The following is a 26,872-nucleotide window of genomic DNA, read 5'->3' as shown; positions in this document are numbered from 1 at the left end:
ATCCACACCACACAGGTTTCTTTGATAACGATAGCCACATTCACTCAGTACTTGTCTGGTAGATGAGAACCTTAAAGAAAAACAGAGGGGAGAAATGTCAGTTACAAATAGGGTCACTAGACTTTAAATAATTGCACTCCAAAAGAACTGGGGACTTTTAAATAACATGTTTAATGAGCAAGAGTAATTGGCATTGCAGCCCCTCTGAACGGCAATCATTCCTCCTCGTTATCTCTGCAGATAATTGGGAAGAGAGAGGGAAATCCCTTCGCCAATTCTCAGGTTGCGTTGGCCAAGTGAAAAGAAAGCCAGAGGTGAAGTTAGGGAGGAATATAAGGAGCTGCCTTATACAGGAAACCCCAATTTGCGTGGGGGTTGTGTTCCTGCCCCCCCCCCCCCCCGTGTGCATCGGCAGAGCAGGTACAAGCCCACCCTGCCTCGTTATGTTCCGCTCCCGTTCTGCCCTCTTTTGGGTCCAATAAGCGACCCAAATATCAGCAGTCATGCATCAATTGAATGCTCTCAAAATGGTTGTTGCCTGGACTACTGCTCCATTTAGCTCAATATTATCTGAGCTGACTGACAACAGCTCAGCTCTCCAGGGTATAAAAGACAGAAGTCTTCTCAGCTCTACTTAAGATGCCAGAGGTTGAACATGGAACTTTTGGAGCCCTTCACAGAACATAGCCTGCTATATTGACATTTCAAGGTGCAATTGATCCTCAGCCAAACTCTACTGGCAGACATGTAATGGGCTTGTGCTGAACTTTGTTACGTAGATTGTGGCTAGAGAGTTCAGAAATTTGGGGCTTGTAATGACCATACTACTGTACAGAGGGACAGGGAGCTGGGAACAATATTCAGTGGTAGAGTAGGAAAATGTTGAAGTGCAGGAAATCACAGGGGACTCCGCTAGAATGGTAAAGAAAAAGCATTTTATATGTGTTGTATATGCAACACTGCGACACCAGATGGCGCTGTGGAGTCCCATCTTTCCCTACCGGATTTCCCTCTGTGAGTTTACAACACGTTTAATTGAAACGCTTCTTTGATGTATCTAGATCCAGCCTGAGACAGTCCCTATAGCCATGACCCCAAGGAGATTCCAAAAATTCAGACAATTGTGTTGATCCATCAGGATTACATACACAAACACCACACATCCAAAGGAGGAGCAGTACATACAATAATACACAAGCACCTATCCAATCCTGACATCTTCAGTGTTGCCCTCCCTCAGTTTGTACCCATCAGTGGACATCACAAGCGGCATCAATTACAGATCTTGCAAGGAAAACATTCCTTGTTTGCTTCTCGCACAGCACCAAGTGCTGGACAGAAAGCTATCCGAACATGCCCAAGGTTGATCCCTCTCCCCCCCCCCCAGCACAGAGCTTCTGTTGCTCCTCCTTGATCCCACTACCCACAACTCAAGGAAGACATATGTCCAGGTGGGGCTTGGGAAAACAGCAGCAATGGAAACAGGCAGGACGGTTTTTGAAGCCCAACAAATGCAGGAAATCCCTCCCAATTAGGAGCGCTTTGGTAATGTGCTTTTTTATATTGTTACAGCTCTCCCAAACTTCATCAGTCTTCCTATGCTGGGAAATTATTGTAATGAAACAAAGCCTTGGGAGTTTGCTCCCCTGGAGATTTCCTCCCTTGCTCGCTTTGGGCTCCAAGAATAACTGTGTTCCAAGCGAGATGACAAGAAGATTATATGGGGGCTGCAGGGAGGCCAGGTTCAACCATTGTCCCAGGGAAAACCCCTTCCCTTATGTGGTCTTTTTTTGACAGTTGACGTTATTGCTGTCCTAGTTTCTTCTGCCAGGCGCTCTCTTCTATTTATGCAGAAAGGGAACCCAGGTTCTGCTCTGCATTTAATATGGACATCAATACTGGGTTAAAAGGGAATGAAGCCCTATAATTAACCATCCTGTGGAGTCCCATATCACTGTGAGTTAAGGGTGGAGAGCCTCAGGCTTGGGTGAAATGCAGCCCTTTAGGGGCTTCTGTCTGACCCTCAGGGCTTTCCCTTAGCCCCACCTCTTATTGGCTCCACTTTGCCCCATGCTCAGGTGTTTTTGCCTGGCTGGAATGTGTCCTTGAACTCGGAGGCCACATGCACACCATACTTTTAAAGTACACCCATTCCCAAAGAATCCTAGGAACTAGTTTGTTAAGGGTACTTGGAACGGAAGGTCTGGGAACGGGTAAACGATGGTTCTCAGGATTCTTCAGGGGCAGGGTAAACGTCCAACACAGTCCGACAATGCCTTTTGCTTGCCTGGATAGAAGATAGGTGTGGAACTGTGCATAGAAACCAGCCTATTATACACACAGTTAAAATTTACATTCGTTGTTCCGCGCACTTTTTGCCTCTGGCTCCACCCAGCTCTGGCAAGTGGCTCCCCCCAAAGCTTGCTCAGAAGGGAACGCGGCCCTCAGGCTGCAAAAAGGTTTCCACACCCCTGATGATCCATATATTGTTAGACTCCAACTCCAAGCAGCCTCTGCCACCATGGTCAGCAGCCAAAGACAGCAGGAGATGTGGTTCAACGTTTGGAGGTCTGCAGGTTCTCTATCCCTGCCATAAATAATATGAGCCAATTTATTCTTGACACCAAACATGGCAGTTCCTCAGCCAGAGGGATGAAGGTTGTCCCCATGCTGTTCCATCTCCAAGACTCTTATCTCTGACTCACTAGGGCGCTTTCATCTCTGGCAAGGGAGGACCATGAATCACCTTCCCCATCAGTCTCACCCCAGCCTCCCGTGTCCATTTCTTGACTTCTCTGCCTTGCTTGCGAGCAGCAGGCCTTAATACATGAGTAGGTTCACGGGAAGTGACTGATAGGAGACTCTGGCTTCCTGCTGTCACCATCACATGACGCTTCTCCTGCAGCAACTCTTTTCCCCTTCAGTCTTCCATTTTCTTCCACGCACCCCAGCATGGACCCAGTTCCTGCCTCTGGGGCTCTGCTAAGGTGGGGCTGCTCCTTGAACTCCTGTAATAAGTATGCTTCCAACACTGCTGTGACCAAGATACAGAATGAATATTCAGGTAAGAGCAGGTTTTAATTATTTGTGGAGGGAGTCACAGAGGTCATCAGTGGGGAGCTGGTTCAACCCCTACCTCCAAGGGTAACCCTAAAAGTACCACTTTGAGTAAATGGTTTTCATTCATTTGGGGGGGGGGAATACGCTACACCTCAGGAGACTATTGCAAAGTGGGCAAAATTTATCCTCCACATCATCAACCATGAGACTGGGCCAAGAGAAGGTTTTGAGAGAAGGGCTAAATTGGTCAGTGAAAGAGCACATGCTTTTTATGCAAATGTCCCAGGCTCAGTCGTCCAGCATCTTCATATAGTCATAGCTGCCAAGTCTCCCTTTTTTCACAGGAAACCCCCGGATTTTAATCCGTTTCCCGCTGTTATCCCGAATAGAAAAAAATCCTGTAAATCCCCCGATTTCCTACCTGCCAGGGAGGCTCCTTCTGCACATGTCTGGACATGCGCAGAACCGATTTCGGGTGCCGCTCTGCCCATGTCTGGGCACCGGAAATCGGGCAGCACTGGCACCAGAAGTTGCTTCTACGCATGTCGAAAAAATATGAACGAATTCCTATGCCCCACAAATAACCCAGAGATGCATTTTAAATAAAAGCACACATTCTACTCATGTAAAAACATGCTGATTTCTGGACCGTCCGTGGGCCGGATTTAGAAGGTGATTGGGGACCCCTGTGCTAGAGCCAGCAGAATGCTTACACTGCCCCACATCAGGTAAGAGAGAAGGCCAGCAATGGGATGACACAAGCCCTGGCTTTATCCTCTTTTCCAGAGCTCTTAAAGAACTAATGCCATCCATGGATGGCAAACTGACAACCTAGAATCCTTTTTTAACAGAATTAAGCTGGGGGTTCAGCTCCATAAAGAAAGATGGCAGCCAGGTCTGGGGCGCTGGCAATCATCACAAGCTACAGGTGCCCCAGGACTGGGAAGTAGTTCTAGAAAGGCAGGTGAGAGGTGAGCAAAAGTGGCATGCAAGCATAACCTCAAATGCATTACAATTCAATAGATTGTTATGCCTATATTCCAACACAACTGGTGGACGCAAAAGCTGAACAATCCAAAGGCCATGTTGGTAAGAAAATCAGCATGGAGTAGAACAGGCACCCCCAAACTTCGGCCCTCCAGATGTTTTGGACTACAGTTCCCACCATCCCTGACCACTGGTCCTCTTAGCTAGGGATCATGGGAGTTGTAGGCCAAAACATCTGGAGGGCCGCAGTTTGGGGGTGCCTGGAGTAGAATGTTTCAACAGTGCAACACGGGCAGATCAAAGGGCAGGACATCCTGTCCTTGCCTAGAACAGCTGCAAAAACCTAACAAATCTGATTGATAATGTTGGGGGAGGGGGTGGAGCAGAAAGCACCACCAACAAAATTGATGCGTCAGGAGCCCTTCCTTCTTCCCAGGAAGGAAATCAACTGGGTCCACAATCCTGTATACACTTATGATGTGGGAGTAAGCTCCACTGAAATCAATGGGACTTACTTCCAAGTAAAACATGCGTAAGATCAGGTTGTCCGGATGAAAAAGGAAGGATGCACTGAGTGAATAGGTCAAACTATCTTACTATCATAATAGAACCATCCTGCTGAGCACTGGGAGACTAAATATACCCCCAGCATGTGCCTAGAAAGAGTTGAGTCTGGGGAAGGGAATATAAATGTTAAATCATTCCTTGCTCATTGAAAGAAGAAATTCCAACGTCTGGCAGAGCCATAAACTGTACTATTTTCCTCAGTGGAACCAAGAAACAGATCTGTTTGAACATACAAACTATAGTAGCTACGTATGATCCAGGTGGGGATTTAAACCCTGGTCTCCTAGGTACCAGACTGTCTCATAGTTTCATAGCTGAAACCCTGCTTGCACAGAACTGCAGCCTTAAGCATTTGATTGTACAGTACAGTTCTGCCATTTATTTCAAAGGGACTTTGTTGTGATAAACATTTATTGGGTTGTGTCAAAGGAACCTTTCCCTAAAATATTTGCAGGTGGCAATAACCACTTTGGGTAACTCAAATAAATAAATAAATAAATAAATAAATAAATAAATAAATAAATAAATTAATTTATTTATACCCCACCCATCTGGCTGGGTTTCCCCAGCCACTCTGGGCGGCTTCCAACAGATATATTAAAATACACTAATTTCTTAAAGATTAAAAGCTTCCCTAAACAGGGCTGCCTTCAGATGTCCTCTAAAAGTCTAGTAGTTATTTTTTCTTTTTGACATCTGGTGGGAGGGCGTTCCAAAGAGCGGGTGCCACTACCGAGAAGGCCCTCTGCCTGGTTCCCTGTAACAAAACCAAAAGGTCCTTCAGAGTTCAGGCTAATGGGCAAATTCTTTCTTCCAAGGCTACATGCCAAATAGGGAGCCTTCCCTCCCTCTCACCAGCCCCTTATTCATAAAAAGTGTAAGAACATTGTTTTAAAACCGTCCGTGGTCTATTGGTCAGATAATGAATGAATGAATGAATCTTTATTTGCATCAGCCATCGGCCATAACGATAAAACAATAATGCAATATACAAAGAATAGAAATAAAGTCAATTATTAGGGTTCTGAATCCATAGTCAAATACTGGATCTTAGAATCATAGAATCATAGGAGTTGGAAGAGACCACAAGGGCCATCCAGTCCAACCCCCAAACTTATTCAATTGCCCCAGCTAAAAACCTTTTGGTCAGATAATTTATTTATGGCATCCCTTGGTCTAGTGACAAGGAGACAGCACCAACACGGAAGAGAGAGATGACTTGGCAGATTGAAATGCACTCCATAATTCACAGGAGGAACAGGCAAGCGGCAAACAGATAAAAGGGAAAGGAAATCTCAGCAAAAAGTGTGCACACAGCACCCCCTACAGACTCATAAGCAAGTGCACGCTTTTGCATTACATCTCTAGCAATTAATATAGAACACCTCATTTGCCCATCTCTGACTTGTGCATTCCTACTGACAAGTTGTCTTTATTAGGAATAAAAGCTTTCAGGAACTGTTCAGGTCCCACAATCTCAAACTCAAGCTCCCAACAGAACACTAAAAACATAATAAAACTTCAAACATTAAAAACTTCCCTAAAAAGGGCTACCTTCAGAGGTCTTTAAAAGTTGGATAGTTGTTTATTTCCTTGACATCTGATGGGAGGGCGTGCCACTACTGAGAAGGCCCTCTGCCCGGTTCCCTGTAACCTCACTTCTCGCAGTGAGGGAACCGCCAGAACTTGTACAGATGCTACAGTTGCCAGCTTTTATATTGCCCCAACATCCCTGTGCCGTTAACAGGCGTTTCATCTGCAGGCATTCGCAAGTAAAAATAAATATACTGATGCCATTCAATTTCAGCTGCCCAATTTCTTGGGATCAAACTTCTATAAAACAGAGCAGGCTAAATAAAAAAATTCCTTCAGTAGCACCTTAAAGACCAACTAAGTTTATATTTTGGTATGAGCTTTCGTGTGCATGCACACTTCTTCAGATACCTGTGCCAGTTTCTTGGTGAGGTTGATGGACTTCCATTTCATGCGGCTCAATGTGGTGCCTTCCATAGTTCTAGTTACAGGTAGGTAGCCGTGTTGGTCTGAGTCGAAGCAAAATAAAAAAATTCCTTCAGTAGCACCTTAAAGACCAACTAAGTTTATATTTGGTATGAGCTTTCGTGTGCATGCACACTTCTTCAGATACAGAGCAGGCTGCGATACTATTTTTCTGATAAGTTGGCAACCCTAGAGAACATGGGAATTGCTACCCCCATGTTCCCATGCACCTGAATTCTGTTACTTCTGCAGTACCACAATAACAAGTTGCACCTGCCCAGTCCCCTTCAAATAATTACAGCTGTCCTATGCACCATGAGTTTGACTGGAGAGGCACATACTGCTGCAAATGGTAAATATTACCTTGTTTGATTGGGAGACGTCAGTTATTTCTAAAGCAGTTTGATAATGAGGGGGGGAAATCAATCTACATAATTGGAAAGTGTTTTAGTGAGCCATTCCCCACTCTTTTCTTTTTGACACCTTATCTAACACACAGGGCCAAGGGCAAATGTCTTCTGTACCCGCCTCCCCCTACCATTGAGATTTGAATATTGCAGCAGCCGCTCAGAATGTAATTACCCTAAATAATAACCATGCAGAGGCCTATTCATTATGCATTGACTAGCAGGCACAGAATTAACAAGGCTGCATTTTAAAGGCCATCAGAAGTTTGGATTCCATCAATATTTCTTCCACTTTTCAGTTGTGGGCTTACACTTTGAAACAACCCAGATGGCGCTGTGGTTAAACCACTGAGCCTAGGGCTTGCTGATCAGAAGGTCGGCGGTTCGAATCCCTGTGACGGGGTGAGCTCCCGTTGCTTGGTCCCAGCTCCTGCCAACCTAGCAGTTCGAAAGCACGTCAAAATGCAAGTAGATAAATAGGAACCGCTACAGCGGGAAGGTAAACGGCGTTTCCATGTGCTGCTCTGGTTTGCCAGAAGCGGCTTTGTCATGCTGGCCACATGACCTGGAAGCTATACGCCGGCTCCCTCGGCCAATAATGCGAGATGAGCACGCAACCAGAGTCGGTCACGACTGGACCTAATAGTCAGGGGTACCTTTACCTTTACCTTACCAAGGAAGATAACAGATGCTGCAACATTTTTAAGTCCACTTATGGACAGACAAAATCTTCTGTCCTTCACAGAAAAACCTGCATTACCTTTGCAAGGTGATCACCATCTAGGCCGGGGGTTGGGGAATCTTTTTTTATCCAAGGGCTGAATTTTCTTCTGGGCAATTTTTTTTGGGGGGGGGGCACATGTATACTTTTGCCTCAGAGTATTGCCAACGAATGTGAAGTTTACCTTTGTACAATCGGCTAGCCTTTTCTCTCCCTGTAAAATGTTTCATTGATTTTGTAGCAAAATAGCATTGATCAATTCCAACAAAACCTGCAACGTGTTGCACACTTGTATCAATCACACATTAATGCCACTGCTAGCTATTTACAGAATGGATAAAAGCCAGATCCCAAACTTTCCTTTGCCATCCTATCAGAGAAGATCCTTTGGAGTCTTTCCAATTGGAGGCATTCTCTAACTGGGCAAACAACAAAGCAATCAGGTCCTTATGTAGGAGAATCAAGATCGGCATCTATTGACAGATGGCCCAGAGCTGTGGTTGACCAATTAGAGACAAAATGCTTTTGCCAAGTCCTGGGAAAACTTGGCACCCAAATGTCATAAATTTCAGGTGTGGGCATGTAACAGCAACTGAACCCAAACCCGATTGGAGAGACACATCAGTATCTCATGACAAATGGTAAAAAAAGGAGGTGCCTTGCAGGGCTGCTCAGAGTACAAGTGATTAGCCTCCCCTTAAGAGGAATGTGATTTTGATGTACAGATGTCCTTCCCTATACTACATTAGGCATGGCAGATTGTGACAAGGCACCATTTGGACTGTCAAGTGAGCTTATGGAAGACAATTAAGCTCCTAACTTGTTTATTCCCAGAGCCCTCTACACCTGTCTACCCGCTGCCAAAACATCTGGTGAGGTTTGCCCTCCTGTGCTCAAAACACTCCTAGCTTTTCCTAGCAAGGTCAATGCAGACTTCAATGCCATTTGCTATACAGACAGGGGAAGTTCATATACAAGAGTCTCAAAGTAGCAACACCTTCTTCCGCCAAAAGAGCTTTGTGTGCACAATGTCCCCTCAGGGATCCCAATTAAGAAGCACAGGTGTGTGGAATCATTCCAGTTTTGGAAGACAAATCAACTTACTAAAGTCCTTTTTTGTAAAATCAGCCCCATTAAGTTAACTGCCTGCTAAAACTGGGCATCTAGCTCAACACACAGGATGGAGTTTCTCGGCAGCAAGCAGAAATGCAATGGGCTACCACCAGGATAGCCCTCCACCTACCTGGCCATTCCCTCCCCTGGCTGAAATTCCTAGTCGCCTATGGTGATCACACAAGAACCAAAGCTGATATGCAAACTCGGCCCTCCCCTCCATGTTTTGGGACTACAACTCCCATCATACCTAGCCAACAGGACCAGTGGTCAGGGATGATGGGAATTGTAGTCTCAAAACATCTAAAGAGCAGAGTTTGCCTATGCCTGACTTAAATGAAGAGAATGGGAACAGTGCTGACATACGGTACTTTTTAACAGGAAATGCTATAAAACCTGGGTTATGCACACTAAAATATGCACTTCCCCATACAGCTGCAGCCTTGCCCACAACTGCCCCTTCTCTAAATGATGGCCCAGATGGCGCTGTGGGTTAAACCAGAGTCTAGGGCTTGCTGATCAGAAGGTCGGCGGTTCGAATCCCTGCAACAGGGTGAGCTCCCGTTGCTCGGTCCCAGCTCCTGCCCACCTAGCCGTTCAAAAGCACATCAAAGTGCAAGTAGATAAATAGGGACCGCTCCGATGGGAAGGTAAACGGCGTTTCCGTGCACTGCTCTGGTTCGCCAGAAGCAACTTTGTCATGCTGGCCACATGACCCGGAAGCTGTCTGCGGACAAACGCTGGCTCCCTCGGCCTATAGAGCGAGATGAGCGCCGCAACCCCAGAGTTGGACATGACTGGACCTGATGGTCAGGGGCCCCTTTACCTTTACACAGCTGTAGCCTTGCCCACAACTGCCCCTTCTCTAAATGATGGCAATGAAACAATCAGGACAAGCCCTGCAAACAGAGGAACGTTCCTGGGGAAGGAGAGGAGAAAGTTACCCTGTGACACCACTGAAAACTCAAAGCTGCACTTTCAATTTGTCATGGTGAAAAACCATGCATTTATTGTACAGCAACACTCATGGACACTGAAATTTCTCCTTCAAGTCTCAGCTGTTCTGCTTCAAGCCATCCATTGGGCAGCAACCAGGAACCCTTGCGCCTGTTGAAAGAAACAGAGAAGGCTTAGCCACCCATCGACTGCAGGTAGGATTAAGTTACCGTAATTACCATGCTCATGGTACTACTAACCTATCTTCCTTCTGCATGAGGGCATGCCCATTTTATTCTAGTTACTATTAATGAATGCTTGCAAATCTCCTTCTCAGGGGCTCTTAAATCTGCCCTGAAGCCAAAACAGGAGTTAAAGGGCTCGACAAATAAAGGTTGCTGTTACATTAGCTCTTACAGCACCAAACTCTTGGCTGCAGAAATTTGAATTGTTTTATAAAACTGGCCATCTATTCAAAGGCAAGGAAAGCATTTATCCATCTATTCACACAAGTCCATTAACCATTCAACAGGTGTGTACATTACACCAGGTAGGCAGATCTCAAACCTATCCTCCTGCCATAGCTGCCAAGTTTTCCCTTTTCTCGCGAGGAAGCCTATTCAGCATAAGAGAATTTCCCCTAAAAAAGGGAGAACTTGGCAGCTATGCCTCCTGCACCAGTTATGTAATAAACCAAAGAATCAAGAGGTCAGCAGTCTTGGGAAAGTTGCTTGCACCTTCTCATTATCCACAACTCTCATGCTCCCATCATCATGAAAATCCAGTAAGCCATGTGCATTTATAGCAGAGTATTTACACTCGGCTTCTGTCTTCGAAGCCCAATACAAAAGCATGCAATGCGAGATTTGGACATCAGTGGAATCAGACCATCTGGCTATAACGCATGTTTTATCAGCATTGCCGATAAGATGGGGAAAAAAGATTAAGTCATCATGTACCACTGAATAGCACGCCATGCAAGCACCCTGCCACACTCTTCTAAATGGCAATTTGGTCTTACAAAACTTACAACACTTGGAAGACTTCACAATTTCCCTTGCCATCCTCCCAAGCATTCAGTCTGACATACGGTGCTGCAGTCTGAAAAAAGAAACAGGGAGGGTAGTAAAGAAGGGGAAAAATTTGCTTTGTATTTATTACACCAGTGAATTGTCTGGTAACTTCAAATAAGCACATGCTTCAGGGCAGCAGGATATCATGCAAGATGGGAGGGGAGTGCATAAGCCTCAAGGCCTGTGGGGACAGGCTCACATAAGACTGAGTCAACATTAGCATAAAACTGCGTATGAATGGGCCTTTTGACTTCACTTGCAACACCAGAGCCTGCAGTGCTATGCCTACTTCGGGGGAATAACTAAACTCAAAATAGGATTTCCAAGTTCTATTTTGTACAACCCTGTAAAGATTGTGCATAATGTACGGCGGACAGTTTGATCCGATACACAATGATTGCTTCCCACTGGGATCAATCTGTGGCTGAATGATATCCTGCAGTGGCTTCGCATTATCATGGGCTTCTTTGTACTATTTAGCCCCTGCATACAGAAAATAAGGCTTTCAGGAAAACCTCCAGACTAGCCCTCAGCACCCCTCTAAGTTCTCCATGTACAGAAAACTGACTGAGAAGCAATTATGTAAAGACCCACTTGAAGTATCTGAAGAAGTGTGTGTGCACACGAAAGCTCATACCAAAATAAAAACTTAGTTGGTCTTTAAGGTGCTACTGAAGGAATTTTTTAATTTTGTTTCAACTCAGACTAACATGGCTACCTACCTACCTGTAACTTGAAGCCTAAGGTTTACCACCTTAGTGGGAACCAGTCCTGTGTTTTATAATCAAGTCTGCTTGATTTATACCAGGCACACTTAACTTCCACACGTCGTTCACTTCCCAACTCCCACCGTCACATCATATTAATTGTATTATAGTTTAATTACTTTTTAAATTATTAGCTTTTAGACATTTTTAGCTTTCTGTGTGATGAGTTAGCAAAAGTGGGATATACGTAAATAATAATTGGCTTTAATACTGGCCAACTATAGGGTTATGGGGAAATGTTCCTTAATACAGAGTATACGTCTTTGCTTAGGCATACCTAACGACTTGCCATCTGAGATGTTGTAGGAATAAAGAAATTAAAGATGATGGGTGGGGGAGAACCGAAATTTAGAGTGCTACAGCCACCTAGTGAGTTCATGACATTGAAGGAAGGATTTGAACCAACCAACCCCCCCCAAAAAAAAAACAGATCAACTTTCCTGCTACAACAACATGCGTAAGATTCCTAAGACGCCCTACTCAGGTTATATTTTCTAAATTAAACAGAACAAGAAGATGCAAACCCCCTACCTTCCAAGCTCGTGTAGGATCAGAGCAAGATGTCCTCCTTTCAAGGTTTTACTTCAAGTCACCCATCTCTTCTGCATGGGCCCACCTCAATGATTACAAATTCACTCTGATCCTAAAAATGATACCGAAAACCAAAGAGTTGTCATTTTATTTATTTATGACTTTTATTTATTTATGCTGTAAAAAACAAGATTATGCTGATGTCGTCAGACAAGATCTGGCTAAAGCAGCAACAAATCAACACTGTCGCTCTGATGGGGAAAAAAGTGTTGGTCATCACAAACATCAGCTAGAGACCATAGCTGCCACACATAAGAAACTGTAAGGCTACTTCTAGTTACTGTTTAAAGACTTTCAACCATCTTATGTATTATCAACAGGAAGGCTTAAGTTGCATAGAAGTTAGAACTGTGCTCCCAATTGAAGGAATGGTATCTTCCGGCCACATGGCCATCCCTGGAATTAAATCCTGCATAAAATTTTTAGTGAGCTGCAGTATGCAGCAGTTTGGGGGACAAATTGCAAGTATACATCAGGATTCTGGAATACTTGGTTCCATTATGCGACCCCTTTTAAGCCCATCATAAAACTGCCCGAGAGTCCAGCACCAAAATCAATTTGACAATGAAGCTGCCTAACCAAATAAAATGGCCAGAAACATGTGGGCAGTGGGTTCAAAATTACGGCAATAGCCAATATATTGTACGCTGCATATTAATTCTGCAGTGAGATACACAAATTTGGGTTTACAAAAAGCAGCCTAGTCCGGCATCCTGTTCTCAGAGGCCAAACCAACATACTGAGTTGATTCCAGACCGAAAGGTACTTTTGACCCATGTGCTACTCTAGTAACAGAAAACTTCAGTACAAAATATTGAGTTACACAAAAATCAATCTTTCCTTTTAAAATATTTACAAATAGGCAACAATCAGGCACTCACATGTGTGCTCAATTAAGTTTTATGAATTTTAAGATGTTTACTCAAAGCAAAACTTAGCTCAAAGCACAGTGCGTACCATGAAGATCCACCCCTTAGTACCGCATTAACATCTAGAAATGCATTGTTAAATGGGCAGCCTGCAGAACCTGCTGAATTTGCATTAGAGTAAGAGGCAATTCTAGTCTAATTACTCAAAAGCAAGTCTCATGTAGTTCAACACGTTTAACTCCTGAAAAATGAGCAGAATCGCGGCCTTCACCCAATATGTGGAATATTAACTTAAACCCTTTAACACATCATTGGTGGCCGGTGTCTCAATGAAAAATAGGATTGAAGGTGGAAACTCACACGTGTATTCAGATCCCGTGCGGGTTTCAGGTGACGCCATCGCCTCCTTCCGGCCAGCTCGTTTTTTGCAGCAGTTCGCTCTGTACATGCCTAGCGGCATCGTCGCCCTAAACGGAAAGACACCCACCACAGTCAAATTAACCGATAAGAGATTTGCTCTTGCAAACTGCATGAATTTGGCTCAAGACTCTCAACCGTCCTCCCCTCTCGCTGTTGAAACACTGGTGCATCAGACAGATTCTGGCTGTAACAGCAAAGAGATCAACACTGACGCTCTGATGGGGAAAAAAGTTTTAAGTCATCATGTGCACCAGTTAGGATCCGATCGGTATGGCTGCAATTTGAGATACGCGGGGGAGGGGCGATTAAATAAAATCGGGCTCTTTCAAAGAGCATGCATGTGAACTGGCCCCATAGGAAAGGCGGGGAGGGGGGGGGAACCTCCGCCTAAGAAGGAAAAACAACGAGAAAGCTTCCCCTCTGCAACAAGTTAGCCCTCAGTTGCAAAACTCAAAGCTTCACACGCAAAGCAACATTCCCACCCCCCGGATTTCCTAACCGAGAAAATAAAACGACCGATATAGGGCGAAGGGGGTTAAAGGGGTTCTGAGGAACAGCTCGAACCAGCACGCATCGTGTAATAAACAAGGAATGGAGCCGATGGCAGCGGATTCCCAACCCAAGCCCCGCCACGCAACCGCTTCCCAAAGCAGACATCTTACCTCCACGGAAGGCGCATGTGAAAAGAACGAGCAGGCGCGCCGTGAGCTCTTATATAGCCCATAGCGCCTCACTGCGCACGCTCGTCTCAAGGCACTTTGGGAAATGTAGTCTTGAGTAGCCCGTGGGGTGTGGCTTCTATGTGCTTGGAGTCCCGCCCGCTTTTTTTCCAGATGCTGGCGAATTAGGTCGAGAATGGTAAGGGCAGAGTATGCCCTAGGCTAGGCAGGGATTTAAAAACACCCCCTACAAATATGCCATATAGGTGTATAGATAGATACAGACCCTCTCCAAGTGTCCCTCTTTTCCAGGAACGTCCCTGATTTAGAGAAGCCATCCTGGATTCTGATTTGAGCCCAGAATATCCCAATTTTCCTTAGGATGTCCCTATTTTCATTTTCATTTGAAAAATGTTGGAGGTTATGGAGTTATCCAAACCCTGAGCCGTCTGAAGGCAATGCTATATAGGGAAGCTTTTAGAAAATGTTTATATATGTTGGAAGCTGTCCAGAGTGGCTGGGGCAACCCAGTAAGATGTGTGGGGCATAAATAGTAAAAATATCATTATTTAATGGACATCCCTATTTTCATCGAGATGGAGATAGAGATGGAGAATTGTTTTTATAATTATTATTGCTTATTTAGTATACTGTGTCATGCTTGATTGCTACAGTGAAGTATAAATAGGCAACACAATATTATTATACTTTTGTTCCACAGTTAGAGGGTGTAGGATGTCTTGCAACAGTCAGTGTCACCTTCTGGACTGGTTGTAAGAAATATGGTAGATCCTGAAAGGTTGAAGTCTGCCAACTAGTCTATAAAGCTCAGCAAGTCATGCTTTTGCATGTAGAAGGTCCCAGGTCCAGTCAAAAACATCTCCAGTTCAAGAATCAAGTAGCATGCAGTAGAAAATGCCTGTCTGGTCTTCCAGGGTCACTTCCAGAGCAGAGGGCGATACTGGACTCAGAGGGGACCAACAGTCTTTGATATAACACAGTTTCCAACACCCAAGGATCACACAGGGCAGTTTACAGTTTAGGCTGTATACATGCTATGCTTTTAAAGCACGTTCAAAGTATATTCCACCCCCCAAAAAATAATAATTCTGAGCTATAGCTTTTTAAGGGTTGCTGTGAGGAGTAAACTTCAGTGCCCCGAATTCTTTGAAGCAAATAACATGTTTCAAATGTGATTTAAAGGCAAAAGCTTTAGAGGAAATTCTGCCATGCCTTTGCACTGAACTTTTGTGCCTTTGCACAACTTTTGTGTCTGCGTTTTCACTTTTTGAAATATGGCAGCCCCATTCAGAATGGGGCAGTGACTCTCAGCTTCCTTCTCCTTTGTTGCCCTTGTAGAACTTGGCAGGAAGGAAGATGGGAACGAAAGTAGAATTAGTTGGCTGTGCCTCACATTGGCTGTTGCTCCACCTACTATTGGGCTACTGCTTTACACCTGTCAGTCCCAAAGGACAACAGCAGCAGCAACTGAATGATCCGATCATACACAATGGAATAACTAGACAAAGTTGTCCCCTTCCAGTGGAGACTGAGTTGCAAACAATGACTCATTGTTGTTGTTGTTTTGTTCTTATAGGAGTCTTTAGTTTCTTCTTCTTCTTCTTCCTCCTCCTCCTCCTCCTCCTCTTCTTCTTGTTTAGTCATTTAGTCAGATCTGACGCTTCGTGACCCCATGGACCAGAGCACGCCAGGCACTCCTGTCTTCCACTGCCTCCCGCAGTTTGGTCAGACTCATGTTCGTAGCTTCAAGAACACTGTCCAACCATCTCGTCCTCTGTCATCCCCTTCTCCTTGTGCCCTCCATCTTTCTCAACATCAGGGTCATTTCCAGGGAGTCTTCTCTTCTCATGAGGTGGCCAAAGTATTGGAGCCTCAGCTTCAGGATCTGTCCTTCCAGTGAGCACTCAGGGCTGACTTTCTTAAGAATGGATAGGTTTGATCTTCTTGCAGTCCATGGGACTCTCAAGAGTCTCCTCCACTTTAGTTTCTTAATCCATTTCTTTGCCATCACAGCCTACTAGCAGTACTTTCATTACATGCTAGTGTGTACCAGCCTGCTGCTTGGGAAGTACTGACCAAATGCCTTCGTTGTTGTCCAAATTCCACCTTCTTAGTGGTAGTGGTTGCTATAATCTCTTAAATCTTACTTTCCCCATAAATACAGCCTGTCTGGATTGCATTGTCCAAAGGCTTCTCAATGCACTAGCCCTACAGAGCTTCCATTCTTATTACTGTCTCCTCAGAGATCTGAGACAATGTCTGTGCTTGTAGACTTTCTTATACTTACAGCTAAAGTATTTGGCCACATCATCCATGCTCTGTTTCGGTGGGTAAAGAAACCTGCAGAGAAAATAGTCACTAATGAAATCTGCTTGATAACAGGTGCAGCCAGCCCAACTGGCATTGGTAGGTTTTTTGCCCTGGAATTTGCCCGACGAGGAGCAACACTTGTTTTGTGGGATATAGACACCGAAGGCAATGAAAATGCAGCCAGGGAAGTTCGCAAGCTGGGAGCGAAGGCTTACATTTATACTTGCGATGTGAGCCGGAAGGAAGAAGTCTATAGTGTTGCCGAGAATGTGAGAAAGGACGTGGGCAATGTCACAATCTTGGTCAACAATGCTGGCATTGTAGCTGGAAAGCCCATCTTACAGTGTCCTGACGAACTGCTGGAAAGAACCATGAGGACTAACTGCCATGCTCACTTTTGGGTAAGTGTGTATCCTATAAAACGGGAATGAGGCTCCCGAGTGAAAGGAAGGCTGAATTGTGAACCTGCAGCATTTAACAGTCAATATAGCCCAACTGAGGAGATGCAACCACTTGGAGTGCAAAACATCCATGCAGAGATTGCCACTTTTTGCACCTTTGAAGATGCATATAGAAGCAGTTTAGCAATTATTTCACCGGGGCAATATTCCTCCCAATCCATCTGTATCCATGGCACTGGCCAATTAGACCATAGATGCAACCATAGCTGTCAACTTTCCCCCCTTTTTAAGGGAAATTGCCTTATTCTATATAGGATTCCTTGTGAGAAAAGGGAAAAGTTGACAGCTTTGAATGCAACTGTGACAATGGTGATAGATGTTCATAGATTATTGGCATGCCTTTCTAATATGTTTGATTAATGGTGGCTGGGAATGGCAGTGTTAGTACATTAGAATGCAGATTAATAATAATAATAATAATAATAATAATAATTTATTATTTCTACCCAACCCATCTGGCTGGGTTTCCCCAGCCACTCTGGGCGGCTTTCAACAAAACATTAAAAACAGAATAAAACTTCAAACATTAAAAACTTCCCTAAACAGGACTGCCTTCAGAGGTCTTCTAAAAGTTGGATAGTTGTTTATATCCTTGTCATCTGATGGGAGGGCGTTCCACAGGACGGGCGCCACTACAGAGAAGGCCCTCTGCCTGGTTCCCTCTAACCTCACTTCTTGCAGTGAGGGAACTGCCAGTGTAATAATATTCTTGTTTTCATCTTTAGTTTAAGCAATTTTGCTCTCTTCCTTACTTTGTGATCAGTGTATCTTGGTATATGCTGCTCAGCAAATGATGACGTATAAGTGGCTCAAAATACATTATAAAAAAATTCCTTCAGTAGCACCTTAAAGACACCTTAAAGCTACTGAAGGAATTTTTTTATTTTGCTTTGACTCAGACCAACACGGCTACCTACCTGTAACTCAAAATACATTAGTTATATTAAATGTTATATGTTTCAAGTATGACATTTCCGATATTTCTATCAAAATATTCAGTGTAGCATATGATAACACCGATGAATAGAAGTATACAACTGACTAAAAATATTATAAATGAAATTAAACATTGGCCTTAGAAGAAAGCTTTAAAATCTATAATAATACTTTAACCCTGCAGAAGGCCGACGCCTTCTTTACAGATAGCACTATGAAAAATCCCATGGAAGCACTTCCACTAGTGCAACAGGGATCCCCACCATCCTGATGTCCCCCACAAATTGGCTTTTATGGGGTAGAGCAGGCATCCCCAAACTTCGGCCCTCCAGATGTTTTGGACTACAATTCCCATCATTCCCGACCACTGGTCCTGTTAGCTAGGGATCATGGGTGTTGTAGGCCAAAACATCTGGAGGGCCGCAGTTTGGGGATGCTTGGTAGAGTCAGGAGAACCCCCAGAACAGCACATGTGAGGCGTTGCGGGGATCATTCCCTCTGGAAAGCTGAAATGTTTGTGCTGGTGGAATGAACACCATAGTGCTATGTTGGATGCTTCTCAAACTTTCTGATAAGATAAGATATCTTTATTGTCATTGTCCTCTTGCGGGAACAACGAAAATTACTCGGCTGCTGCATCCACTCAGATAAAGCATTCCGCATAATCCAAAATTACAAAACCTAATTAAAAACAGTAAATATAATACAAATAACAAGTAAAATAAGATGACTTCAAAGTCCAGGCTTTCCATTTAAGGCCAAAATCGCTCTAGAGAAGAAGCTGTTCCTGAGACGGCTCGTTCTTGCCTGCATATTTCTATATCGCCGTCCTGATGGCAGGAGCTGAAAGAAATTGTGACCAAGGTGTGTTGGATCTCTTGATATGTCTAGGGCTTTTCTATGGCACCTGGTGGTATAGATTTGTTCTAAGGTGGAGAATGAGCAGCCAATAATGCTCTCTGCTTTTTTAATAATTCTACACAGCCCTGCTCTGTCCTGAGAAGTACAGCTTCCGTACCACACACATAAACCATACGTGAGCACGCTCTGTATGGCACAGTGATAGAAGGCAAGCAGCAGCTTTTGTGGAAGATGGTTTTTCCTTAAAATTCTAAAAAAATACAGTCTCTGCTGCGCCTTCTTCACAAGCCCCCTTGTATTTGCTTGATCTTTGCTTGGCGAGCTCAATGCTGTATTCATACGGCACATAAAGGGTCATATGATATGACCAAGGAGTTATGCAAAGGGCTATATTTTGTAATTATTCAATCAAGTTCGCCCAGCTCACTTACACAGCGTGGATGGGTAGCTTTGCAGCAGCTAATTCTGGAAAGCAGCTTATCAAGTCCTTCAGGTCTTGCGGAACATGGCCTGGCTCTCATTAATCCTACTTTTCAGAGCCTGAAAAGATAGAGAGACAATCAAATGGAGGGCAATTTTAAGAGGATTGCAATGAAAACTAATCTCGTTACACTTTTTTATCCTTGTCACATGTGCTATTAAGACTCAAAATTCCGAAGGAACTTTAAATAGGTATTAATAGGGGAAAAGTGGGAAATACATGGATGAAAGCAAAGTTGTGGTCGGTGTCTCCTCTTTCTAGGTGAACAATTAGTCAGAACATCATTGGAAAACAGGCAGAGACCTCCGGACACTCCAAGCCAGAGTGTTTGCATCTTGACTGCATTAAGCTTGGGTTTGTTCAACTCCACCCACTTGAAAATAACAATAACAATAACAATTTATTATTTATACCCCGCTGATCTGGCTGGGTTTCCCCAGCCCATACCTGCCAAGTTCCTGTCGGAGAAATAAGGGATCGGACCGGAAGTAGCAGACCGGAAGTAGCGCTGTCGCCATTTTGGAACTGGGCGGAGCATGCTCAGAAGCGACTTTTGATGCTGCTCTGCCCAGTTCCAAAATGGCCACCGGCCAGAGGTCGCACTGCAGCCATTTTGGAACTGGGCAAAGCAACATCAGAAGTCGCTTCTGAGCATGCTCCGCCCAGTTCCAAAATGGCCGCCGCACCAGAATAAACCGGGGAAAAACAAAAAAATCCGTTTTTTCAGCTGGGAACAGCTGGGAAAATGGGGGTTTCCCGGGGAATACGGGAGACTTGGCAGCTATGCCCCAGCCACTCTGGGCGGCTCCCAACAGAATATTAAAAACATGATAAAATATAAAACATCCTGCCCTGTGGAACACCCACCCATCAGATGTCAATTGCAATAAACTTTTAGAAGACATCTGAAGGCAGCCCTGTTTAGGGAAGTTTTTAATGTTTGATGTTTTATCATGTTTTTAATATTCTGTTGGGAGCCGCCCAGAGTGGCTGGGGAAACCCAGCTAGATGGGCGGGGTATAACTAATAAATTATTATTATTACTATTACTAATAGCCACCAATAATTTTACCTACATTGTATCCTGTAACAGTAAAGAACTAAACAGATTTCTGTTTATAGAAAGAAAATGGAGCTACTTTGGTCTCTATTTCTAAAATAAAAAATAATAATACGGATGAAATATATGTAGCTTTAAAAATATTGTTAGTATTGATAAGTGTCAAGCTTGGAAGAAGTCAAAATTAAGAAATATTACCCTTTTGTAGACAATGGTATATTTAATAGGACAGTTGTAGAGTGTATGTGTGTGTTTGCATATTTATAATAAACAGATTTGTTCTTATATTCTGCTGGTACCTTTGCAAAGCAGGCCTTCAAACATTACATCTGCTGCTTACTAGCTGCAAATCTGAATACACAAAAAGGAAGCACGGGTATAATCAAAACTCTCTTATCCCTTTTTGCAGACAGTCAAGGCTTTCCTTCCACAAATGATGAAGAGAGATCATGGCCACATTGTGACAGTCGCAGGATCATTTGGACTTTTTGCAACAGGTTGTCTGGAGGTTGGTAAGCGACACATCGATAGAAGTTCACAAATGCTAAATGGCCTCGTTGCCATTTGCATGCATGCATTTATGTCTATAATCCATCGGTTCCTAAGGCCAAGCATCACTAATGATGTAGGGCATCCCTCTCATTGCAGGGTCTTACTAAAACAGTGGTAGAGCCCTAAGAGAGCCAGTGTGGTGTAGTGGTTAAGAGCGGTAGACTCGTAATCTGGGGAACCGGGTTCGCGTCTCCGCTCCTCCACATGCAGCTGCTGGGTGACCTTGGGCTAGTCACACTTCTTTGAAGTCTCTCAGCCCCACCCACCTCACAGAGTGTTTGTTGTGGGAGAGGAAGGAAAAGGAGAATGTTAGCCGCTTTGAGACTCCTTCGGGTAGTGATAAAGCGGGATATCAAATCCAAACTCCTCCTCCTCCTCCTCCTCCTCCTCCTCCTCCTCCTCCTCCTCTTCTTTCTTCTTCTTCTTCTTCTTCAAGTTAAGCATGTACTGTGAATGAGAAAATGTTGCTTGTTTCCTCAGGGCTACTGCGCTAGCAAGTTTGCTGTGATTGGATTCCATGAAGCTCTTAGCCATGAGCTGAAAGCCAAGAGAGTCAGTGGTGTGAAGACTACCCTCGTTTGCCCATTTTTCACGGACACTGGCATGTTTAGTGGCTGTAGAATCAGGTAACGCTGTGCTCAGACTCAATTTTGATCTTTTGTTTGTTCACTTTTTATGACTACTTTTGCTATGTTTATAGGTTTTTAATTTTTATATATGTTGCAAGCCACCTTGGCAATGGTTTTGACCTTGGAAAGGTGCGCGTCCAAATAAAATACCGTAATTGGTTGGTTGGTTGACACTCACACAGATTCCTACTCAAAACACACACACACACCAGCTTGATCCCTGGCACAATGAGTGCACCTACTCTTAGTAAAACGTAGCTGAACAACAGAACATTCTGCCCCTCTCCTCTCCCCCCCCCCCAGTGCACTTAATCTGTTTTTGGAGACGGCATGAGCCACACACCAGGGGGGGGGACAAAGAAGTTGGAAGCCCTCGCACCAATGGGATGCTTAGTTAAAGGCCACCCATTCATTTCAACAGCACCACATTGAAAGGTTCAGAATGGATTCAGAGCCACTCATTTCTCAATGAGCAGTAGAGGGAAATGTAGACTTGCTGTAAGCTTCCATTCTTGGACATTCCAGTCTTTAACCTACGTAAAATACCACCTCTGGTAAACAAGCAGGGCATCACCAGGACATGATGCCTACATGGGAGGGGCTTCTTCTCTCCCCAGGCCAGAACTCTGGCATGAAGTGAGGTGAACTCTACCCTAGACCGAAATTCCCTAGCACAAAATTCTCCTCCTATCGTCAACGTTTGACATTTAGTAGTATATGTTTATCTATAACAGGAGTGGCAAACAGTAGGCCTGGGGTGTGTGTGAATGCAGTCTTCCAGGTGTGTGTGTTCACCTCTGGCTTTTGTGTGACTGGAATATAGCCTACCACACAAAGAGTCACCTCCATTGCACAACCCACCTTTGTCCCTGGTCTCTGCCCAGGGGCGTAGCTAGCTGCTCCGGTACCCGGAGCGGTAGGGGCGGGGTGGGGGCACCTCATGGGGAGGGGTGGCGATCTGCGCACAGGGGCGCCTCACAAGGAGAGTGCCATGGCGATATGCGCATGGGGGCGGTGTGGCATGCTGTCCACGGAGTCCGCCTGGCAGATGCAAGCCCCACACTGCCGTTTCGGGCAGCATGGGACCCTGAGCCACCGCGTTACTCCTAGAAGAGACACATGGCTCGGGCGCACTGCAGGCCAGGCCCCGCAGTAAGTGCTGACCCCCGCGGTGTGCCATTATGTCACCTCCAAGGATGACACCCGGGGTGCGCCGCATCCTCCACCCACCTCTTCTTACACCTGTCTGCCCAATATTTTTGGCATGATACCCGAGAAGATGCATCCCTTGATTTTAAAAAAGCTCCCCCACCCATGTTCTATAACTACATAGCTGGAGAAGAGTGATTGCCACCTTCCCACGCTTTAATAATATTCAGTGTGGTGCCTGAGACAGAGAAAGAAGGAATGGAGACAAGTCCACTTGCTTTGAATTGTTCCATGGATTACTGACTCATCCCTTAGCTGCCTAATACTTGCAGGGGAATATATTGTTCACACGAATAATGGCAGGGTTCGCCGAGCCGTAACGATACCTTGAACTCACCTTATATAGAACAGAATCAGCAGATCCATATTTAGACTTTGCTACAGCGACTCCACTCTGGTTCAGTGGTTCATGCATTTCTGCAATTAATAATGTTTTTAGCCTGCCTGAAGTGATTGCTGCAAAGTGTTAACCTGGAACATTGTTAATGGGGACAGTGGCTCACCTGCAAGGATGAAAAATCAAAAGGTTTCTACCTAAGGGTGGGCCCCATGGCTTGGTTTCCAAGAGCAAGCTAGATTCTTGAACTACAGATGCCAATGACAGGATGGGACCGTCTACATGCAAAAGCATGTACCGCTGAGCTATATAGACCACCTGGCAGACTTCAGCCTTGCAGGATCTACCTTGCTTTTTACCTAAATCCTGACATCCACAAACTGGACCCTGGACCAAAAGAAACACATCGAGAAAGAATTTTGCACACAGGAATTTGTTTTGAGAAGCAGAACTAAGCAATGCTCACCATCCTTCCATATGAAAGTTGACACTGCTTCCTTTCCCTCAACATACATTTTTCTTTTTTTAGGCAAGAACTGGAAGGCCTACTCTCTCCCTTAAGGCCAGACCATTTTGTGAAATCAGCAGTGCACAGAATACTTCAGAATCAGCACGTGATCTACGTCCCCAGAATGCTGTACCTTGTGGCCATTTTTAAAAAGTAAGTCACTATACTCAGGAACTGGCAGATGCAGGGCCGTCTCGAGCAGGTCGGGCGCCCTGGTACTGAGATCGCTCCGGCGCTGTCTTCGCAGCGCGCAGCGCCCCTCCCTGCCAGCCTGGCGCCGTGCCACTGGGACTGCACCTAGAGCCGGGCCTGGGCAGACTGCTTAATAGGGGTAGGGGTGGAAAAATTAAGAGAGTTTACTGCAGCCAAGGGACGCGGGTGGCACTGTGGGTTAAACCACAGAGCCTAGGGCTTGCTGATCAGAAGGTCAGTGGTTCAAATCCCTGTGACGGGGTGAGCTCCCGTTGCTCAGTCCCAGCTCCTGCCAACCTAGCAGTTCGAAAGCACGTCAAAGTGCAAGTAGATAAATAGGGACCGCTACAGCAGGAAGGTAAACAGCGTTTCCGTGTGCTGCTCTGGTTCGCCAGAAGTGGCTTTGTCATGCTGGCCACATCACCTGGAAGCTGTACGCCAGCTCCCACAGTCAATAACGCGAGATGAGCACCGCAACCCCAGAGTCAGTCACGACTGGACCTAATGGTCAGGGGTCCCTTTACCTTACTGCAGCCAATAAAAGCTAAAGCAGTGTTTAACGAGCAAGGAGTCAGGCCAGACCTCAGTGCCATAGCCCACTTGCCTTGCCCCCATTGACCATCCTGTAGCCAGCATCAGTAACCTATAAAAATGTTACATTAACACAAAGTTACTAATATGTACTGTATATATAAATCAGGTCCCTCTCAGTCTCCTGAGTTCCCACCCAAGGTCCAAACAAACTCTCAGTTCATTCACAAGTCTCCTGAGATCCTGGAAGCAGCAGACATCACATCACCCTAGTCTCACACTTTAGACTTGCTTTTTCTGGACAGGCTCCAGGTGGATGGTCCTTTCTCAGGGCTGCTCACAGATGTGTTCTATTCACCTGCACTCTCCACACCCAGTTCCAGGTGCAGGAGGTTTGTTGAGTTTCCCAGGGGGTCCAAAGGATGGGGAAAGAGCCCCCCCTCCACCCACAACTCTTTCTTCACCCTCTGTCCTCTCCCTTCTTCCCCCAGAGCCAAAATGGAGAGTTTTCATGTGGAGGGGGTGCACACTGAAACATTACTAAGTAAGACACAAGAAAACTCTGGTGGAAAAAGTTTATTGTTGGTAGTAATTCTTTCCATGTTGAAAAATGCCCTAGTTTAGGAAAGTCCCTTTTCACATCTGACTCACTAACCACTCACTTTGGTTTCTATTTATGGATTGGGTGATAACTGGGTAAATCCTTTCCGCTCACTAGAAACGTAGTTCAACACTATATACAGGGTGAGTCCTTTAAAAGAGGCCCCGTGGATACAGAGTACACATGTTCCACAGGGCCTCTTTTAAAAGACTCACCCTGGATTTCATAGCAGCACCCCAAAGGGTTCTATTTTGCAACATTCCAAACATGTTGTGGGAGGGAGGCCAAAGCAGATATAAAGACAAATAGTTGGATACAACACATAAAAAGCTCCACTGGTTCATAAGAACAGAACAACAAAATCCATAGTTGGGCAATACCTTTACTATGCCCAACCAAAATGTCACAAATTCATGGCAGCTTTGAAGGACATAATACGTAACTCAGTGTTCTCATAAACACTGTAGACCTACATGCTAAGCCCTTCTCCCTTCTAGTGGGTCCTGTGGGGACCCTACCACATCATTGCTCTACCTGGTGATGCTATGGCAATAAGCCCCATTGCCAGCTGTGGCAAAGGAGCAACATCCAGTGAGTCATGATAGAGAACCTGTGGCCTGACCAATGTTGGACTTCTAATTTCCAACCACTGGCCATACTACCCGAGGATGATGGGGAGTCAGCCTCCAGCAATATCTGGGGGAGGTTCTGCAACCCTGAAATAAATGCTATGGTCAGAGTGGGAATGAGACTTGTTATTTGTGCTCCCAATATTACAGATATGCTTTTAAACAACGGTGCAATTTTTCCTTCTCTCGCTTCCTCAGTCTCCTTCCTTGGGATGTTCAAGTTCTTATTCAAAAACTCCTGGGACTGGACAAATGTATTCCACGAAAAGCTAAATAAATTGTCACCATTAAGCAGCTGGAAGGTGAAAAGGATGAAAAGTATTGTCCTTTTGCATCACAGCTTCGGTAGCAAGATTCCCGATTCTAAATGCAGGCAAAAAAGGACAGATGAAATCAAAGTTTGGCATTCAAGATTCATTGGAGTATTCTGGTTTTGCACAGGTAATGTACATGCAAGGGCTCTCTTTGTGAGCATTTCTGCCTTTGGCTATCTAACAATTGCTGGGGAATCTCTTTCAAAATTCAACGTTCAGAAAGATCAAATGATACAGCAGGTAGAAACATTTTAAGAGCTGATGGAAAATAAGAGATTTCCCTCCTCCGCAATATTTCACCCATTCTTATTTGGGGGTGTTTCACTTGACTTTCCATTATATTCTGAGGTATACACCAGAATCTATCTTCAGGAAACCGACTTGATAAACCTCATAATCTGAGTTGAATGATGCCAGCCTTGGAGGCAGCCTGTAACTATGGATCTGAAGTATGCATTACCGTGTATTGTATTAATCCCCATGATAACACTTTCGGGTCACCTACTTTCCAGCTGTTCGTTTTATATAGCAGAATGGAAAGGAATAGGGATCCAGCCAACTATTTTAGGAAGCAGAACTTAATGCGGAAGACGGGGATTTCTAACAACAGCTACACATTCCTAGCAAGTCAGGCAGAACTTGTTTGTGGGATGTTATTGCCCTTGCTCAAGAAACTAAGCCTATGTAAATAAAACAGTTATGCATTTTCCACCTTGCTTATCTGTTCTTCCAACTTCCCACAATGCATCTCCCTTCATCTTGTGTTCCAACACAACCAACTCCATTCAAGACATGCAATTGCTCCGATAGCTCAAAAGGCCACATGTAAGGAAAACATTAATAATGGGTGGCATCAGGGATGTTTTGCTGCTCTGTGGGAAGTGTCAGAAAACCAGTTATGTGTATCGAAACTGAAGAGATACAAACTCAGAATATTATTTACAACTCGGCCAGGTTATACACCAACTGTGCAAGAACAGTAAGAGTATTCTTATGTAGTCATTAAGGTTATCTTCTCCCCCACCCACACCTGTACAGAAGAAGTGGATTGTGTGAACAAAGTATATTAAAA

The 26,872-nt window shown here is 44.7% G+C and overlaps 1 protein-coding gene, 1 long non-coding RNA gene and 3 other non-coding genes across 5 annotated transcripts; 1 reads left to right on the top strand and 4 right to left on the bottom strand.

The window, feature by feature from the left end:
• Nucleotides 1-55: 55 nt before the first annotated feature.
• LOC118089259 (uncharacterized) lies at nt 56-14,194 on the bottom strand. Its single transcript, XR_004693096.2, has 6 exons — nt 14,172-14,194; nt 13,450-13,556; nt 12,161-12,272; nt 10,820-10,890; nt 9,798-9,960; nt 56-70 (listed from the first exon to the last, which is right to left on the bottom strand). It is a non-coding gene; the product is annotated as an uncharacterized LOC118089259 (long non-coding RNA).
• LOC118089617 (small nucleolar SNORD12/SNORD106) lies at nt 10,663-10,754 on the bottom strand. The gene has a single exon (XR_004693168.1). It is a non-coding gene; the product is annotated as a small nucleolar SNORD12/SNORD106 (small nucleolar RNA).
• LOC118089616 (small nucleolar SNORD12/SNORD106) lies at nt 12,357-12,450 on the bottom strand. The gene has a single exon (XR_004693167.1). It is a non-coding gene; the product is annotated as a small nucleolar SNORD12/SNORD106 (small nucleolar RNA).
• Nucleotides 13,670-13,764, bottom strand: LOC118089615 (small nucleolar SNORD12/SNORD106). The gene has a single exon (XR_004693166.1). It is a non-coding gene; the product is annotated as a small nucleolar SNORD12/SNORD106 (small nucleolar RNA).
• Nucleotides 14,195-16,444: 2,250 nt separating the features above from the next.
• Nucleotides 16,445-25,854, top strand: LOC118089260 (retinol dehydrogenase 10-like). Its single transcript, XM_035123762.2, has 5 exons — nt 16,445-16,900; nt 20,708-20,806; nt 21,331-21,476; nt 23,555-23,686; nt 25,685-25,854. The coding sequence occupies exons 1-5, from the start codon at nt 16,445-16,447 to the stop codon at nt 25,761-25,763; spliced, it is 912 nt and encodes a 303-aa protein (XP_034979653.1). The 3' UTR covers nt 25,764-25,854.
• Nucleotides 25,855-26,872: the final 1,018 nt, after the last annotated feature.

This window comes from Zootoca vivipara, chromosome 7, assembly GCF_963506605.1.
Source record: "Zootoca vivipara chromosome 7, rZooViv1.1, whole genome shotgun sequence".
Taxonomy (NCBI): domain Eukaryota; kingdom Metazoa; phylum Chordata; class Lepidosauria; order Squamata; family Lacertidae; genus Zootoca; species Zootoca vivipara.
This window is presented reverse-complemented; position numbering and strand designations above follow the sequence as displayed.